Below are 19,738 nucleotides of genomic sequence, written 5' to 3' on the forward strand. Positions count from 1 at the left end.
CAAAATCATAACAAACATAATTTCTCAAACATGAATTATGAAAAGCTTTTTATGTATGCATAAATGGTAATTTTAAATATTATTTTGATCGTTCGTCTATTTGTGAATATAAAATCAACACCGAACTACATTTTTACGGTGAAACATGTCGTTGAACGCCGGAAATTTGCAAGCGCCATAAAATACATGTTTTTAAATGGTTAGCCACCGACTTTTGGAAAAAATAAAAGCTATTCTTCTTCAATGAGAATCATCGGAATGGTGTTTGAAATATGCATATAATAATTACCACATATTCTTATTTTGAGATCATTTTGATCAATTTTATTTAAACCTGATAAATCCAGAAAAGATTTTTTTTTCTATATTTTCTAATATAGCATTGATCGCAATCGCATTATGTGTTGCATAAAAATCGGTTCACACAACGCAATATTTTATACTATCTAAATAACAGGAAACATGAATATGTGATTAATTATTTAGGGGTTTTGCTACCGCATGGGTGCACATAACTATTTTCTATTTCTACGTTTCACCTTCAGATATTATGTTTGTGTTCATATTGATTTGTTTATACCCGGCTTTAACTGTAGATAAAAATTTTGGTAAGCCAGTGTGCTGGAGTTGTACAAAAAAGTTGTTTAAGCATTTATATATACCTGCGAAAAGAGCTTTGATGAACTTAACTTTTCGTTCAATATCTTTCAAAAGTGATGTCAGGCCTGCTCAATATTTCAGCAAAGGGCAAACCATATACAAGTATTCTGATTGAGTTTTTTTTTCATTGCGTATGTAATGATGTACTTCTGATACTTTTATGATAGTATTCTCATGTCTTTAAATTTTGAGCTCATTTCAAACAGATCCTGTACAACTTTTTTGAATTGCAAGATTTGAATTTATTGTCATTTCATTTTAAATGAAGAAATCAGCACACACTGATAAAAAATTACGAGGCGGCCAAAACTATGCGGACTCAGCAGAAAAAATATTGTTTACAGCATGATTCTCAATCCGGATTATCATTTTCTATCTTTTGAAGATATTTATAGCTATTTCAGCATATAGCTTTTAGTAAAGTTTTTGATAAGTTGCACAATTGTTATAGTTACTTCATTTTTACATGACGATGTGAATATCTTTGCAGAACTTCTATAATCGATAGTGCAACATGAGCAAGTTGGTGATTCACTGCACAATTGTTTTAGATGTACTCAAAGCTGTTCTATAATGATTTTCTCAGTAGTATTCTGAAACTCAACAGTGATAAGTTGCACAACCGATATTCTAGAACATATATAACCTAAATAATAATTCAAATATACAACATTACAACTACACAAATGTTTAATTTAAATAATCTTAGGCTTTAAAAACTACTAAACGAATGTACCCATATTTGTATTATATAATTGATTTGAAATTATTATTTTGAATATTCTATAAGTGATTTTGAAAAGATCTTTATGTAAAACTTTCAACTTATTTGCCGTATTTTGGGAAAAAATTTATGCATCAAAATTTCCATGGAACGAAATTTCTTCAGCAACTAGCCTACGAAATTGCAAGTCTTCGGCAACTAGCCGATATGTTTCTCGGACCTTTTAGAAGCTACGTAGAAGAAAATTATCAGACTCTGTAACCAATACTTCTTAATCACATCTTCTCACTGATATCTGAAGTGAAAACAATTGAAGTTTAGAGATTACTAAGGTATGCGTACAGTAAAATCTTGTAAAAAAAAACTCGCAGTTTAACATTATTTTTATTTATTCCAAATTTCAGAACAAATCATCCTGACAAAGGAGTAATTTACAATTCAATTGCATCAATATTCTGATTCGAACTTGTTATATCGGTATGCTCTAACCTTATGTTTGATTATTAATATTAAGTTTTGCACCTTTCGATTTCCCAACGTTTCGCTTCACACTGGTCCAAAGTGTTCTCTTAGACGAAGTTCTGGAGTGTTTAGCGGATTTTAGGCTTTTAGTACAATGTTGATATTGTTTCCTACATATCACTCATGAGCCGCATTACCATAATGGCAAGGTATCATATCAGACCAAACCAAAACAGAACTCATGTGCTTTTGGAATAATAATTGTAGCCGTTGACGTAAGCTTTTTGTTTAGTCGTATCTGTAATTTTGAATGTTAGCTGTACAGCTTAAGCGCTCTTATTTTCGAACAAGTCTCCTGCTTTCCTGTTCTTGTTTGGGATTTTTATTACCTTTAACGACCTATACCCTGCCACTATCTTCACCTTTTTAACGAAAGAGTACGAGGTTTTGACCATTTTTTTCGCTGAATGAGCGTAAGCGCTACATTCCGCTGGGATTCGAAGTGGTCGTTTCGCTTGCGTCCGATCATGGTTTCACAACATCCCGAAGTAATTTCAAAACGCTACTTAATGTCGAACTAGAGATTCCAAGACTCAATTTTCAAAGTAATGAACTTGTGTCAGCTGGTCACGAATTTGTAAAAATAGATTTTGAATTTTAGCTTCATTTCTTCGAATTTTTCCCGAAAGTTTTGACCACATATAGACCAGTCCAGCCAGTCACGTACCCAGAGGGGGGGCCCGAGGGGCCCTGGTCCCTCCCGAAATCAAAAACGTATAATTTTTTATGTCTCAGACATGTGTTACAGAAATAACAAGACAGTAAACGTAATGGAATGTAATACAACATCAGTTCCAGTGGAAAAATTTCAAGTGTTTAAGGTGAAATGTAGCGTCATAAAATGCGCGCAAAATTTTATCCGCTTCAGTTGAACGAACTGTCGCACAAAGCATACCAAGAAAAACGGACACATAGAAACAAGAACTTTCTTCAATGATTGAGCGCAGTGGGCTTACCTCTCATTATATTGGCTTGTAAAAAAGACTGGACATAATGGATTTTTGAATCCTTCACACTTTGAATATATGCTAATTCAATCGTTATTGTTATTGATTACTCTTACACTAGAGCTATAAATCATGAGTAATTATGAATGACTAACATGAGGTTATATGTATATGTATTGACCAACTTGCTAACCATGTATATGCCTGTTGTTTTTCAATGGTAATCACATTGTTTGTATCGCAATAATACTTGGTTTGTATTTCATTCAGTAGCTTGTCAATGATGAAGTTATAGTTTTGCTATAAAAATTGCTACAATCTAAAATAATACCTGTTATACGATATCACACAGCCAGGCTTTTTTGCTTCAGCAACATCAATGCATTGAACTCAACAGAATTGGACATTATTAGCATTATAAATGACAGTTACTTAGAAAATATACGATTTCTTACAATACCCATTTTATTGTATTCAACTCGTTTTTATTTCAACACAAAACCCAATGCTGCATAAATTCGCGTCCTAATTTTATATGTAATTTCTGCTCACGATATAATGCCACCGTGCCCACCGTGCATTTCTCACACCACCTCAATACGAAGCAGCAGCGCGCAAGCAATAAAAAAATGCGGAAAAGTTTATGTAAACTTTTTCAAATTTCGGTGGTTTTAGCTAAAGTTTTATAATTTTGAGTTGCATTTTCAGATTCTTTGTAAAATTCTACTACAAACACTACTTTTCAGTTCTAAAATCAACCCCGTGGAACGGAACAGTAACCGTTTGTACATTTCAAAAACCAATTACGGCTCGGCAAAGCAAAATTTCAAAATTCTAAGAATACTTAGTTATGATAAATTTGATTTCGAAAACTTAAGTGTTTTTGGTTTTTCGAAAATCGGTCTAGTTTTTGAATAATTGATCAAAAACGCGATTTTCGTATTCCGCTACATTTCACCTTAAGTGTAGCTATAAAAGGCACACCGAGAATTAGGTAGGGGAGAGTGTTCGATTATCGGCACCCTTTTATTTTAAACTCATAACTTCTGATTTAGTGCACATTATACGGACATCTATACATCAATGCCAAAGTCCCTTGTTAACAACTGATTAGGAAACTAAGTTGATTCATTTGATTGAAACAAAATTATTATCAATTTGGTAAAGCGATAAATTTTGACCATTTCAAAAAAGATGTTCGGCTACCGGCACCTCAAGGAATTTCACTAAAAATGGAAAAATATAAGTAAAGACTGCAGTTATTCAAAGAAAAATGGAATTTATTCTCTTTGGGAGCTTTTTGGACAAAAGCCTTCATTGTGTGATGGTGAATTCGCATCGGCTCTCTAGGTCGAATATTTGGATGGTAGCGTTGATTTGGCCAGTCTTCCACGTTTTTCCTTAGCCGGAGCATCTGCTGTATGAGCAGCTAGATGTTTCGCCAAAACTTTGGCTTGCTTTGTCTCGACAGCAGCCTGCATATCACTAACAATTTTTCAAGATTTGTCGAAAAAAATGGAGTGCCGGTAACCGAAATTGGTAAACATTTTGAAAATGACAAAACAAATCTTTGGTTGCGAAAATTTTGATAGCAGCCGGTATTAAATCACAAAATAGATCGATTTCACTTCATAAATATTCAATCCACCGTTCCGATTGATGCTATTTAATTTATGAAGCTATAAAAAAAAGTCAGAAAAAACTTTTGTGTTGATTTGCACGCAATTAAAATTTGTTTTGAACGCAGCAAAAAGTACAAGCGTCTGTTTGCTTCGGTATTCGGCACAAAAAGAACGTGCTGCTATTACACACACACATGACATTTGTCGAAATGATGTTATCTGATTTCTGTCAAAAGTTACGGTGGGATGCCGGCAACCGAACACCTTCCCCTGCATAAGCAATCTTCAGTAACATTATTTTTTAAACTTTGGGCCCCTCCCGAAATGAAATCTTGGGTACGGGCCTGAGTCCAGCTAGCTGATATAATATACGAAAAATATCTATCTTTTAACACATGTCTACTGTAAAATTTCAATACCTTACCACTTCACCATAACACCAGCTAAAAGATACACTACCAATTTCTTTATGTGTCAACTTAGCTACGAATTTTTGACATTATATGCTACTACATCTGGTATACTCCATTTGGTTCAAGGCAAAAAGAACAAATCCGGTACAAATCAGGAATTCTACTAATAGATCTCATATACCAAATGTACCCTACGAATCCAGACGGTCATCCGCCAACTCTGAACAAGAGTTATTTTTACCATCTATATTGTTCATTCATGCCCGGATCAAGGAGGAGATAGCTGCCAACTAAATTTCTCACTACACAGTTTTCCATCATTTTGTTCATCATTCTCTTAGCTAACTACACTAAATGAATGTACAAAATCCAGACATTCTGTATAACAGTTCATTAACAAGTTTTGTACGAACTCAATTCTCCTGCCCAACCTTTTCGAACAGACAAAACCAGTGCTAATTAATTATAATATCTCAGTTAGAATCGCGATAAGCGCACAATTGTCGTCAAGTTAAACGACGGTCAGCGGTTCACGCGACCACTAGTGAGTGAAACATCAAAAATGGCTGAGTAACAAACAGCAACGTTAACAGTGTTCCGTAATTGATGGTGTCGTGATTTGAAATTAACGATGTAACGGTCGAATCCGCAACGAAACCAAAGAAAAGTTCAAGCAGCAGAGGTCCGAAAAGGTGCGCCAGTCTTCGAGTTTTAACACAGGTTGACCGAATTTCGCACAAATTGTCGGCACAAGTGGCAGAAATCCAATCAACGACAAACAACCGACAACATCAACATGGCTTTGGCTTACGTGGACATGTCATCCGTTATCGAAGTGCAGGTATTTATTATCCGCACCCGTACCTCGTCGCACGGGAAAACCCCTTCCTCCGTTCAACATACAGCGGAGATACATTTATTCTTCTGAAAATTGGTTTCTTTCCGATGATCACCTTAATTAAAAGCGACACGAGTCTTTTTCGGTTTTGCTATAAGCTTTTTCCCAAATTTCGGTTCCGTCCGTTCGGCTTGACGGCTATTGTACACACGGCCGGAAGTGAGTGGTATTTGGTGACACCATTTCCCAGCGAGATTTTGTTTTTTTCTTGGCAACGGTAGATTTTACGACATATTCACCTAATTTCGCTACCCCAGAAATTTGAGATTACACAGAGCTGTACTAAAACATGGATAGATCGATGACCGATGACCGATGTAAAATATTTTATTTATTATTATTTATCCATAAAGATGTTTGGATTCGACTGATGCGCTAAATGCTAATAAATAATATATTATTCATCTAATTCATCGTCGAACTATCGAATACAGAAGAATTGAAGAATTGTAATAATAATTTTCGTATTTTCTAACTTCGGTTTCATCGTGAGTCACCTGCTTAGCAGTGTTTCTCTCTCAAATCTGTGGTTCTAGTTATAGATTGAATCTCTCCAATTCTAGCAGGCTTCGATCAAGTCAATAAATTTTATTAGACACATCATGTGTCCGAGTAATCAAAACGATCAAGAGAACGCGACGACGAACAGTAAAATCTGTACTTATAGATAGAGGAGCAAAAAAGCACATGTCATCATCGAAAAAAATAGTTTGATTGATAAATTGTAACCTTCATAAAGACTATTCATTGGCTCTAATTTCTGCTTTCTTTTCACGTCTATCTCTCTGTGTTTATCTTCGCATGTTTTGCTTTCTGCTGCTGCCGCTTTTCTTGTCTGTCAAATAGGAGCGGCTCACTAGTCATGGAGGCATAGGACTGACGAGTGGTAGTCCGGCATATACCACACACACTGGTGGTCACACGGGTCGCAACGGGCCAGCCAGTGGACACGGAGGGAGCCACGGGGGCTCACACGGACCCGGACCCACAATGCATCATCAAACACTGCAATCAGACTTCCAGCCACCTTACTTTCCACCACCCTTTCATCACTCTACGCAAAGTCCACCACAGCAACAGGTGCGTTGAGATGAACTTATTCCAAAAACTAACTTAACTGTTGAAATCTCTAATAACAATTCACTAATTCCAGAATCACGGACTCGACTACCTTAGCACAGATCCCTACGGTCAACCATTATCCTCGCTTCATCACGCACCCCTGCATCACTACAATCAACTAGCTGGTCTAAGACCGTCCCAGGAACAGCTTGGACTGCATCGGTCACATCGGGAATCCGAACTACAACAGCACGTGGTGAGTACCATTAACCAAAACCAAAGATCTTCCACTATCCATTCATTCCAAAAGGTGCACCCACATGGCAAAACTATTATCTTCAACTTTGAATCATAATTCCTTCAATTGAACGCGAAGATTATATAATTTGACCAATAAAACGGTACTACATCAAACCCAACATGACTCGTCTCTTCCATACAACGACAATTCAGCTGAAAAGATGTAGCAATAAACATGAAATATTTGGTCAAATTTCATCTTAACCAAACCTGTTCTCAAAACACACAAACAGGTTAAATGAGAGAAAAAGGCAAATCACTATCATCAGATCACATACATACTGTCTGAATCTACTTTACCTGCCTGATCTGAATATGAGCTATAGAATACCTGACATTATCGATTAACTAGAGACGCATGATGCTTGTTACTACCAGTTGATTTAGCTCATCATCTTCCTCATTTAGCTTATCAATTGGCGGCACGACTGACTTCCAATAAACTAATTCCCTAACGAAAGTAGATCCAAACACAGTTTGTGCACATTTCCAACAAACCACTGGAAATGCAAGACATGCTGGTGTTGTCAGTGGAATTCTCAAATACACTGTTTGTTAACGTTTTCGATTATTAGGTGTTCAAATGTCAATTCGATTTGCTGTAAGTGATAGTGATAATGTGACATTTGAATTGACCAAGAAAGTTTCAAACAATGAAAACCAACAATCTTAGAACTAGGTATACTTTTCGAAATTTGATTTGTGTGTTCATTTGCAAAAAATAATGGTACTAGTTTATTGGGTATCGATTTTATCCTACAAGATTAAAACTATAACGAGTGTTGGTGATTGCCTATAATTTGGCAGAAAGCGACTCGATATTTCTCTACATTGTATGCAACAGAACTCGCTCTGCCTCTCAATGCATGAATCGTGAGAGAATTTTTCTACATTTGTTCGCTTCGCTTCGCTTCATCTACTCTGAGTATTTCACGCACTTAACAAAATAAATACAGTCTGGCAATGATCGGCGCTGTGTGGTTGATAATTATCGCAGAAAATCGAATTGATAATTCAACTTGATGATTCTCATACTAGGTTATAATATTTCAAAAACCTGGTGTGGAGCATTCACTGACATCCTTGACTAAAACTATAAGTTATGATAATGTTTATTCTTGAACTCTGGGAAATGTTCCTGCGTTCTAGGATTATAAAAAAGTTGTTTAAGATCTCTTGTCAAATCGATAACGGTGTGCGCATACTTTCTTCTATATTCTTATTTTAGAACATATCGAAATCAGAAAAAATGAAATTGAAAATTGGCGGAATCTGTTCCCCAGAAGCGCCTTCTCTAAATCACTGAACTGCTTTACCATTCAGTTACTCCAAAATATTAAATTTTGCTGTAGGACAAAAGAAAAATTCCCGAATCACGGCAGTAAATTTGGAAAAATAAGGATCGAGTTGCACCGATTTAGATGAAATTTTGCACACATTTGCAGTATGGTAAACCATTTTGCTTTGGACGAATGGGAAGAGCATTTCGACTCAGTTTTTTTTAAAGAGCGAAAAGTGTTTTTTTTTGCATGCTCTTTCTTAAAATCGTTGTTACTCAAAACTAATAATTTAACAAATATGATGTCTAAGAATCAACCGGGAACTCTAAAAAATATATATTAAAAAACGTTCTTAATCCACCTAACAGTGGGATGATACTTTTTTTATCAATCCGCATGTGTTTTTGCAAGAATATTTGTCGGTGTTGTTATTTTTCAAATTAAATGTAATAATCAGTGTTGGTGATAGCCGAAATTTGACAGAAGCTGCTCGATTTTTATCTATATTGTATACAACATTTTCAATCCGGTAGAAGATGCTACAAGAACTCGAGTCTCTCAATGCATGAACCGCATGAGAATTTTTCTACATTTCTTCGCTCCACTTCATACTCTGAGTATTTCACGGCCCTTAAAAAAATTACAGTCTGATAATGATTGAGGCTGTGTGGAATTTACCAAGAGGAAATCGCAAGTTGACAATTATCGCAGAAAATCGAATCGATGATTCGACTTGATGATTCTCATACTAGGTTGCAGTATTTAAAAACCCTTGTGTGGAGTATTCACATACATTTTCATAGCCACAACTTATACAAAGGTTATATTCACATAGTTAGAATAAGCGGCAATAGTAAAATGATTCTATCGCAATTATCCACTGCCCATACAGAATCGGATCGCGAAACGAGAATAAACGACCGTTTGTTGCTTCAGAGAGAATCCCCACAGCAGCGAGCTAACCTTTGATTCTCAGACAGGTCATCGAGAGAAATTCGCTCGCGCACTGGTGTTTATTCTATGTTAAATGAACCATGTCGTTTTTTTGTTGCTGCGATGATATCCGTCTCTCTTCGATGGCAATTATTGAATCGTGTGAAGAATTGCGAGTGATCGTTCTTTGATACGATAAAAGCCATCCTTGGTAATAATATATAAACTCACTCATAATACAATTTTTAGGTTTCTTTGGCAGTATCTTAAAGTTTTTATTCCTTGAAAAGTGTGGTAAGAACGATTCCGGAACCGGAAACTGGGGGCGGGTATATTGTAGTTCGGTGTGTTTAACTAATATAATAAAATATTGAAACTGTTTTGAGTTAAATTTAGAAGAATTTTCAAGTATTTCGCACCATCGTTTTAAGTGATGATTTGAATTTTCAGTCACTCATTACCCGGTGATTTGGGACCGCAAGATGAATTGCATGGAACCATAATATTATTCGTTTAAATCTAAACGTGTAACAATTGATTATGCATTCCATGAAATGTCGAAGTGAGTTCCACTTTAGAGTTTTTGGACATTATTTACGATACTTCCACAACCAGTATTCCGGGACCAGCATAATCCAAAACGATTTGTATGGCGATGAATTAATATGACGAATAAATTGGAATAGTTTTGAGTCCAAATTCGGATTTTTTGATATCGTTATCTTCGATGATGAATCTAGATCTAGTAATATTAGAAATGGAAATCGGAATCGGATAAAGTACATAAATTTTGTATAATATCATAAGTTTTAATTTGAATTTTTGTTTATGACATTCGGTTAGTCCTTGTTTGAGAAAACGACTGAGCTTCTCTAATCTCAATATTTTCGGAACCGGAATGAGAGAACCGGTGTATCCGAGCCGAAAAACATTTAACAGTGATCTAAGAGATTGTGTGCCATTTCATTCGATTTGAAATGTTTGAAAATCAGTCATCTTTGAGAAATCGTAGGGCATCCCAAAAAAAAACCTTCCGGAATCGAAAACCGAATACCGCTATAGCTGAAATAAATTTATTTGATCATCGACTATCAAAATCTACAAACCCGATGAACCCGTATATTTATGTGAAAATGACATTTTAGCTCTAATCATGCTGTATCTCCGGAACTGAAATTCAGATCTGATTAAAAACAGAAAGTTTTTATGCGATCATAATATCTTTTATATGAATCTCAGTTGATGGAAATCGGTTGAGCCTTGAATCTCCTTGAAAATTGAATAACATTATTTGTCACACACAAGCACATTTGCTGATCTCGACGAGCTGTGGATATGGGTGAACTAAGTTATGTTCTTTCAGCAGTAATTGCTGTAAGCAGATTAAATCAATATAGTTATGAAATTGTATTGAATTCGAAAATACCGCCATCTTTCTAATATAGCATATTCGAACGATTATGTTGCCAAAAACAAACCGTGCTCAAACCAAAATGAAGTCCTGAAAAAGTGTGCTGCAAACAGTCTTTTTGTTGCTTAAAAACAACGGCATACAACAGTATTGAAAATCGTGTTTCACGCTCAAAACTCCTGCTACACGAGGAAAAAGTCGCTCACACAAAAATATCGATATCTTCGTTAAACATGGACGGATTTTAACTATATATGGCTTGTTGGATAGTTATAATAAAATTTCACACAACTCAACGAGTAAACATCCTATCCCAAAAACATTCAAAAGCGTTAGTCTGACAAGGAGACCTTACATTTGCGATTAGTTTGATCATATCTATGATCTCAACCTCTTTGTTAACAACACACAAATACCAATACTTGCTCAGTTCGTCGAGCTGAATCGAATAGTATATGACACTCGGCCTCCGTGCCTCGCTAAATATTTCTAAAGTTTATGCAAATTCTATACCAATTTTTTATATTTATAAAAAAGGGAAAAAGTTTAAATACTTTCAAATTTTTTTAGTGTCGATGCATGTGTGCTTCCAACTAAAGCAAACAGTCAACAACAAATTATTTCAACTCAGCTTAATTTCCATCAAAATTTATGTAACTATCGGTTAATAACCCACTTATTATTATATAAAATATTATATTTATACTTCGCTTCCTACAGACACAGGTAACCTTTCAAATTAGGTGGTTCGATGCGATTTTCTACATTTCTTATTTTTGAAGCGATTATCCACTTGGAATTTTGTTTTACCAATTGAAAAATTTTATCTTGCATTTTTTTAAGTTATCTTTGATGTTTGTTTTAACTACTTCCATCTCGCCTTTAACTTCATTTCGACTCAGTAGAGACTTCTCGTCGGGATTAGATTTTTATTTTGCGGACAATGATAATTGATCGATAAAAACGGGCATGATATCTTTTCAGCGGTGATATTTTCATTTGAAATTTTCGCAACACTGATAGCATGAATAAGTCGCTTTACTACATTTACTTAGAAAAGGTAACAACTAAATTTACAGTAAAATCATAAGCGACTCTAAATGTAACGTCAACTGTAAAATGATATGTATTTCACTACATATTTGAAAAGTTGTTGAACTTCTAGCCAAACTATTCTCAGAAAACTCTAAATATACTAGGGAAATATAGGGTAATACGCACCCCTAAGGAAAGCTTTATATGTCTAATAAGAATTAGAAGAAAATAAAACGTAAAAGTTTCACACAGGACTAGGGTAACAGAGGTATTTTGGCCCGCTTTAGGATCGATTTTATTTTGGCCCACTTTGTAAAAATATCCACCAAATGTTTTAATATCTTTGAAAAATCCTTCCGCAATAGGTAATTTAATGTGATTAGCTTCAAACTGATGCAACATGGGTTACCTAAGATCGTTTGAATCCTTATAGTTTGTTAGGTGGGCCAAAATATATGAAGTGGCCAAAATACCACTGTTACCCTATCTTTAGTCACCGTTTTTAAAAACCCTTAACAATTGCCCTTTTAAATATGTGTGGGGTAAAACGATCCATCGTTAAAAATATGAAAATATATATTTTGAATTACGCAAAGTCATAGGTATCTGATCATAGAAGAAGGAAGATCTTTAATGATGGGTCAACATTTATCAAAGCAACCGGACAAAACGCACAGCAACATCAGGGCAAAATGCACCGTCATAAACCTTCTCCTCTAAATCAAATGCAAAGTTTTTTTCTTTTCGTGGAAGAAATATTTTCCATGTATAGGTTTGCTTGCTATTATTCATTAAAATGATAGCTTTTGAAAAATTTGTGTAAACGAATTCGTAAGCATACTGCCCCACACAATTGGAGTCATTTTGCTCTTACAAAAATAAAACGATATCTTTGACGATTATTCAGTTGAATTGCAAGTACATCATCTGTATTAGAACTGAATTTGAAATAACGAAGGATTGAAACAGAATTCACTGGTTACATAATTAAAATCGTCTTCATAACTCTGGAAAATTACTATGGAACGGGCACAAAAATCTACGTACAATACGTCGTAATTAGTTTTTGTTTATTTTTCCAGATATGATTTAACCTACATACAATTTCTGCGCAAAAATTTGGTAACTTCTGAGAAAACCATGGAATGCTTTTTGCCCCGGGGGTGCATTTTACCTCATCTTCACCTAAATGCCAACGCTGGTTCAACGCCTTAACTCTCCGTAAGATAACGGTAAACAGTAACAATAGGATGTTTCTAGCTATTTTCAACAGACTGCTGAAAAACACACAGAAGAAGATAAGAAGACATTCACATGGCTCAAGATGCAACCTTTCGTATCCGCTAGATTCTCGGCCCCATCCTAGCGAAACCCCTTTAAAACAAGGAACATTTTTCCTCCACACTGTCCGCATACCAAAACCGTCTCATCCGCTTGCCATGTCTGTTGGCTTTGTTGAAGTTGCTATTCACAATCCCGAAGTGAGGGTAAAATGTTTTCATCAGTTCCGTACCTAAGCCAAAAAATGAACCGGGGATGGAATGCTAACAATTTGGTGTATTATAAACGACGGAAAATTCATACCCATATGGTTATCGATCAAATTTGCGAATGGTAGTCGCTCACTTTTCCTTCAGTCAATTGTCAAACGCACTGACCTGCTTGAAATAGAGAATTATCAATAAATAACTAAGTTTATGTAATGTTATTATTCAATTATTTTCATCAGGCTCAGATAAAATTTCGAATACCAGGCTTTCCGGCAAAAACCCACTGAATTTTTTTTCACATTGACCTTGCTCTAGTAAATGGTCAAATGATGGAAACAGCGTATCAAAAACGATTAAGAAAATTAAGATAACTTGAAGGAATGTTTATCTTCCGAAAAATCCCTTCCGCATGTCACGACTTGCGGACTTGCTGATAGGAAACAGTCGGTACAGTTCCTAGAGAGGGAGGTATTTTCCACATACTTTACGAACGGGAATTGTTTTTACTGCCGAAAATCTTCGATCGTTGAAATTGTTTCCTTGTGAATTCTTCCTAGCCCCGAGGATAATATGAATGCGACTTGCCTATTCAGCGAATATGCATCAAGTATTTAATCCTGAGTCCATCCATATCCATCGAATAATTTATTATATTTGTGATTATTTTCAATACAGACGCAGCTTTCGCACGGCTTTCCTTACTCGGACCGACGAAGTGATTACAGCGGATCTATTGGTAGCGGAGCAGGAGCAACTCGACTTGGAGCACACGAACACGATCCACTGTCACTGCACCAGGCGCTACAAAGTGCGGTGGACGATGGTCAGAACCCGGTGATAGACGAGAATGCCGGCTTCATGAGTGATTTGCCACTGCTAAAAAGTGAGTTATTTTGACCAATTTCTGAACCAAATAATTTGAAAATTTATTAGCCAAAAGGGGTTGAAATAGTTCTAACAGCCTAATATCCAAAATACATTATTTCACACTTATTTTTACCTTAACCATACAAAAAATTATAATTATTGATGAAATGTTCAAAATTTTTTTAAATGTATTCAAAGAAAGATATGACAATTATTTTGATTCAACTGTTTCTCGAAAAAAATCCCCAAAATAGACTCAAAAAAATTACCCCTTTGATCGCGTCGTCCGTTGATATTTATATTAATTGAATATTCTCCTAGTTTAATGCTAATTTTAATTTTCTACTCAACTGCGAAAACTGTTACAGATTCATCGTGAGAGATTCTGAGTTAAGATTGACAAACCACTACTAATCCAACTCAAACGATTACTAAGTTTTGAACTAATTTATTATTATTATTATTATTATTATTATTATTATTATTATTATTATTATTATTATTATTATTATTATTATTATTATTATTATTATTATTATTATTATTATTATTATTATTATTATTATTATTATTATTATTATTATTATTATTATTATTATTATTATTATTATTATTATTAATATTATTTTTAACGCGAGAAACACCTATGCTATCACCAAACAAAAATTCAATTGAATGATCTTACTCTCGCATACATAATTCCAAAATTTTGTTGCTATTCGACTCCTGGTTTCGAAATTGCAGTGTGATAAGTGTTTATTCAACACGTCGCATAGTGGTCCAAAACTGGAAAAAGACAGTCAAAAGTCTGTACTGACTTTCACTGACTTTTAAGAGCTAACGTGTCTTCGTAGAAGTTTTACAAGATTATATTACGCTTCTTTTGAAAGTGACACCTTAACTTTTGTTAAGGGAGTAGTACCAATTTCGAAAAAAATGATTTTTTTCACAAAAAAAAATTCTATCTTATTTTGAAAAAGAAAACAGTTGAAGTATTTTTGCTGAAGATATAAATATTGTAAAAAAATAACAACACGTTTTTTAAGACGATATGATGATCGTGCGCCGCTCACTTAGAGATGTGCGACGCAGCTCATACCGGTGAGCAGCTCCGAACCGATCAGCTCACTAAAAGGAATCGATTCAATGTATCAGCTCATCAGCTCATTTAGATTGAACTGAAGGTTTGTTTTGAGCGTCGTTTATTTTTGCGCCATTTTTCTTTCATATGCATCATCGAAATCATTGTTGCACAAAGAACAATGCTATGCGAACTAACTTGTCTGCGAATTATTATTATTTCATATTTGAGAATATCTGCAAAAGTTGCATCTCTGAATGTACCTTAGCCTACTGAATGAGAGGTAAGATTTCTTATTGACAATGGCTCATTCAATCTGTTAAAGAAGGATAGATACACAATTGGAAGAACGAACAAAAGCTCACATTTCTTCTTATTTATAACTCGCTCTTCAAGAGCCGAAGATCCGTTCAGCTCGTAGCTTGTTTCCACCTTACCAGCAGGGATGCCAGGTCGTTTTTTCAAAAATCTGTGATCAAGCCAAAAACCTGTCTGTGCAAAATTTGTGCACGTTTCCATAATAGCTGATCGGAATCATTTTGGTAATAAAAAAAAATGGTCTCCATTTTTCCTACCGCTCTGTAATTTTTGTGCTAAACTGTGATCAATTTCAAAAATCTGTGATCGATTTCAGAATCCGTGTAAATCTGTGACCATTTTCAGAAATCTGTGAAAATCTGTGCCATTTTTTAAATCTGTGCACAAGTTGAAGATCTGTGAAACACAGATTAATTTGTAAACCTGGCATCCCTGCTTACCAGTGCGGTGAACTGGTGAGCTGCGGTTCTTTTAAAAAGCGTTGTGAGCTATCAGCTTTAAGGATTCGATTCACTGGAATAGCTAAGGAGCGAATTGCCCATCTCTACGCTTACTGCACAAGTGAGTTACAGAAATAGCAGACGCGTAACGCCCTCCGTTTCTTAACCATTTGAAACAACAAACCTATGCACTACCTTCAACAAAAATATCGGATTTTTTATTTTCTTCAAATATTCCAAACAAAGTATGCATAAAAAATAACTCGAAATAAGCTATGAATAAAAAACTGATTTTAAGGGGGTTACCATAAAAAGGCTTCGTATATCTGAAACGGTGCGACCTAGACTTTTGGTATATTTGACAAAGGAAATTATTTTCAATAGTTCTAAAACTTTGTAGAAGAAAAAGAATTTTCTCTCTCTTCAGAAAAAAAGTTATGGTTATATTTTTTGTCAAAGTAGGCCATGAACAATTATAGATAGAATCACATTACGCGGTATATATATATTTGTAAATAATTTCTTAAAAGCAACTATATGCAGAAAAAGAACGGTTTGGCAGTTGCTGTCCGAGTTTTTATTAATTCGAACCACTGTGCGACGTTAAATGCGACGATGCATAAAAAGGAAAAAATCTTCTTAATCGAGCTCAAAACTACTCCAATTCGCATGAAATATTTGTTGCTGGCTCCACAATCCGGCTCACTCACTTCTTCTGGTTTCAAGAGAAAGTTATTATCGTCTGATAGGCTGCTATTGAGTTTTATCCAGACCTGCTTTCAGCCTTTTCAGTGTGTTTCGATTTGTAGATTATGCTAGTTGGGGGCGGCCTGTTTGGCATAAGGTCATTTGGCATAATACCGTTTGGCATAACGCTGTTTGGCATAATGGTTATTTGGCATAACAGTCATTTGGCATAATGGTCTTTTGGCATAATGGTCATTTGGCATAATGCCAATTGGCATAATAACAATTGGATTTGCAATATTTTAATCTAATGAAAATTTTCGTAAGTGTTTCGATCGATTGATGTTGTGCAAGGACTCACTTAGTGCCATCACAATATTCTGTTCGTAATACATGATTCAGGTCGAGACGGCCGAAGGCGCAGAAATCACCTCTGTCTAGTTGCGGGCGTTTGCCCGGATTACCCAAAGCTGGGAGCTATCCCTCAGTTAAGTCCGAACGAGCGGCAGCGAGGTCGGACACCAGGTCATTAAAAACGATGCGGCGTAGCCGCATTAGACCTTTCAAAATTGCACTAAATTAGAACAATTTCTATTAAGCAGCATGTTCATCTGTTATGCCAAATGACTGTTATGCCAAATGACCATTATGCCAAATGACTATTATGCCAAATAACCATTATGCCAAATAACCATTATGCCAAACGGCGTTATGCCAAACGGTATTATGCCAAACGACTTTATGCCAAACGTGGTAGCCCCATGCTAGTTTACACCCGAACAAAGTTTCCTGTTTTTATTCATTGAACAGTTTTCCTAAGAATTCTACAGTAATAATCATGATAATATAAGAAATATAAGAAAGGCATCATGACACCACTAGGAGGAATAATAGATTTTTTATTTTTAACGTAAAGGTTTAAAACTAGTGTTCAATAACCTCTCGGGAAAAAACTGTCGGAGCGTATTAAAATAGCACATGAAAGTTATGAAATTAGTTTTTCTGCAAAGGTTAAATGTTCTGTCCATAGTTCTTCAGAAGGATACATGTTTGTTTAATTCAATTCAAAAACTAAAAATTAAAAACCTAAAACTAATTTTCAGATATGATTACAGAAAGAAGGTCAGCCGTCAAACAGTTAATGAAATGTCTCTTCAACCTATGAATGAATCTACGCTACTGACACCGCTATAAAAAGCAAACTCACTTTTATTAATTCTTCTGCCTAGACACAAGCCATTTGGCTATCCGGGAGCCTACGACATACTGGTATCACTATAATGGGATTATAAATGATCCCAATGAGGGTTGCGGCGGGAGCACGCACAAGAGAATCCAAATACAGTTGGAGATCTCATTAGCATACTAATACTGTCAACCGGGTGATATCGAGTTTTTCTGTTTCTTGCGGACTTTTGTTTCACAATAGCCTATCTATGAGCGATGATCTCCGTAAATGTTGCTCCGGTTGATCACTAATCTCTGTACGGTATTTATGGTATACGGAGTGACACATGCAGCCGTGGCAGATCTAATCAGAAGAAGCAAAAAAGAAAGAATGGAAACTTAATCCCTGTGGGCAATCGAGATTACATCGTTTGGGACCTGTTGTTAAGTCCGCTCATCCCGCTTCAAATGGTCAGATACCCGATCTAACAAGTTGATCGACAAACTGATCTGATTGGACGCACGCAATGAAAGAAAGTGCAAAAGATTTTCTCAGTTTGGATGAAATATGTTGCACTTTAGAGAAAGAGAGGTGCCAATTAATCGAAAAACTTTGCATCAATATCGGCCTAATACAGACATCATCGTAAAATTCTTCCCGTTATGGCGGAAGGTAAATCACAGAGGGAGACTTGATAATTAGCCTTCAGATGAATGAAACCAATGGGCATGAGAAGTAAAAGGGGACTGTACAAAAAAAAACTGTTAAAGCGCTCACAAAGGTGTATTGTGAATTGTAATTTGAAGCTCCATGCTCCGACATTGAACAATAATGTTTTTCTTTGGACGACCTCCTGAAGATTTTCTGTGCGGCCAACGACAGAGGGTCTCTGGAACATAAATAATATGTATAGAGCAATCGACTGGGCGAAAAATGTAAGCAGGGAGTCTCCCAGGGTGGTGTCATATTCGGGAGTTGTTTATTTTTTTGTCATTCTACACCACGCCAGTTTGCTGATGAGCTTCGAATTGTTGAGTCAGTCCCACATAGTACAATACTGTTTCCCAATTCGCTTAAAAGATTCGAATGTTGCAACTCGACCTTTTTAGTGCAATTATTTTACTATGAGATTGCCCAAACACATTTCTAATCTAACAACAGTCGTTCTATTCACGTTATTAGTATCAATACATAGAATTCCAATGCGAAACTTACAATCGTTGTATATGCCTAGGTTATCGATATGCGAAATTAACTTTGTGATTGTTTAAATGTTTTCTGAATGCTCCGTTTGTTTTAGTGATGGTGCTGGCCCGGATTGGCGGTTGAATGAATATGACGCTGGTCTGGCTGTTCGAGCCCCAACATGAAAAGGTTTTTAGTGTCAGTAGGAATGTACGCTATGAATCGGCTGCAAAATCTGTAGGAACAGAAAGCAATGTAATGCCAAGACTGTGCTTTACTGCTGTCGAGAATAGTTTATGCTTCGCTTATATTGGTTTTGCAATACTGATGTGTGTTCAATTTGATAAGATCGATCTTCATTTTGTGCTTTTATTAAGCTGAATATTTGTTATTTATTTATTCGTTTAACATGGCTCAAAAATCTAACGGGCATTTAGAACCAGTGTATCATCATGAATTTAATTCAAATAAGATCAGATATCTTGTTAATTAATGTATTAATGGATTGATGAATCAATGAAGGTTTGATTTTCAATCGTAAATTGATTTGTCGTCGCTGTTTTTGTTGTCGTCTCAGGCATCGTCTTCTTGCTTGTCTGAAGCCGCTATCAATTGAAGCCGAAGCGTCTTGTTGTACATTACTTGAAGTTGATAGTTCAACCAAAAATGGAAGTTTCTATTGTCTTCAAACGCAA

General features: G+C 35.5%; 1 protein-coding gene across 6 annotated transcripts in view; it reads left to right on the forward strand.

Annotated features, from left to right (window-relative positions):
• The window catches only part of LOC131439509 (transcription factor AP-2-epsilon), a 155,361-nt gene that overhangs the window by 125,616 nt on the left and 10,007 nt on the right, over positions 1-19,738 (forward strand). For 5 of the 6 annotated variants that reach the window (XM_058610615.1, XM_058610616.1, XM_058610611.1 and 2 more), the window contains 3 exons: positions 6,633-6,866; positions 6,940-7,104; positions 13,973-14,180. In XM_058610615.1, coding sequence (XP_058466598.1) covers positions 6,633-6,866; positions 6,940-7,104; positions 13,973-14,180 — 607 coding nt within the window. Of the gene's footprint in view, positions 1-4,870; positions 5,730-6,632; positions 6,867-6,939; positions 7,105-13,972; positions 14,181-19,738 lie in introns of those variants that run through there. The other variant, XM_058610614.1, reaches the window with a different exon arrangement.

The sequence above is a fragment of the Malaya genurostris genome, chromosome 3, assembly GCF_030247185.1.
Source record: "Malaya genurostris strain Urasoe2022 chromosome 3, Malgen_1.1, whole genome shotgun sequence".
NCBI lineage: Eukaryota > Metazoa > Arthropoda > Insecta > Diptera > Culicidae > Malaya > Malaya genurostris.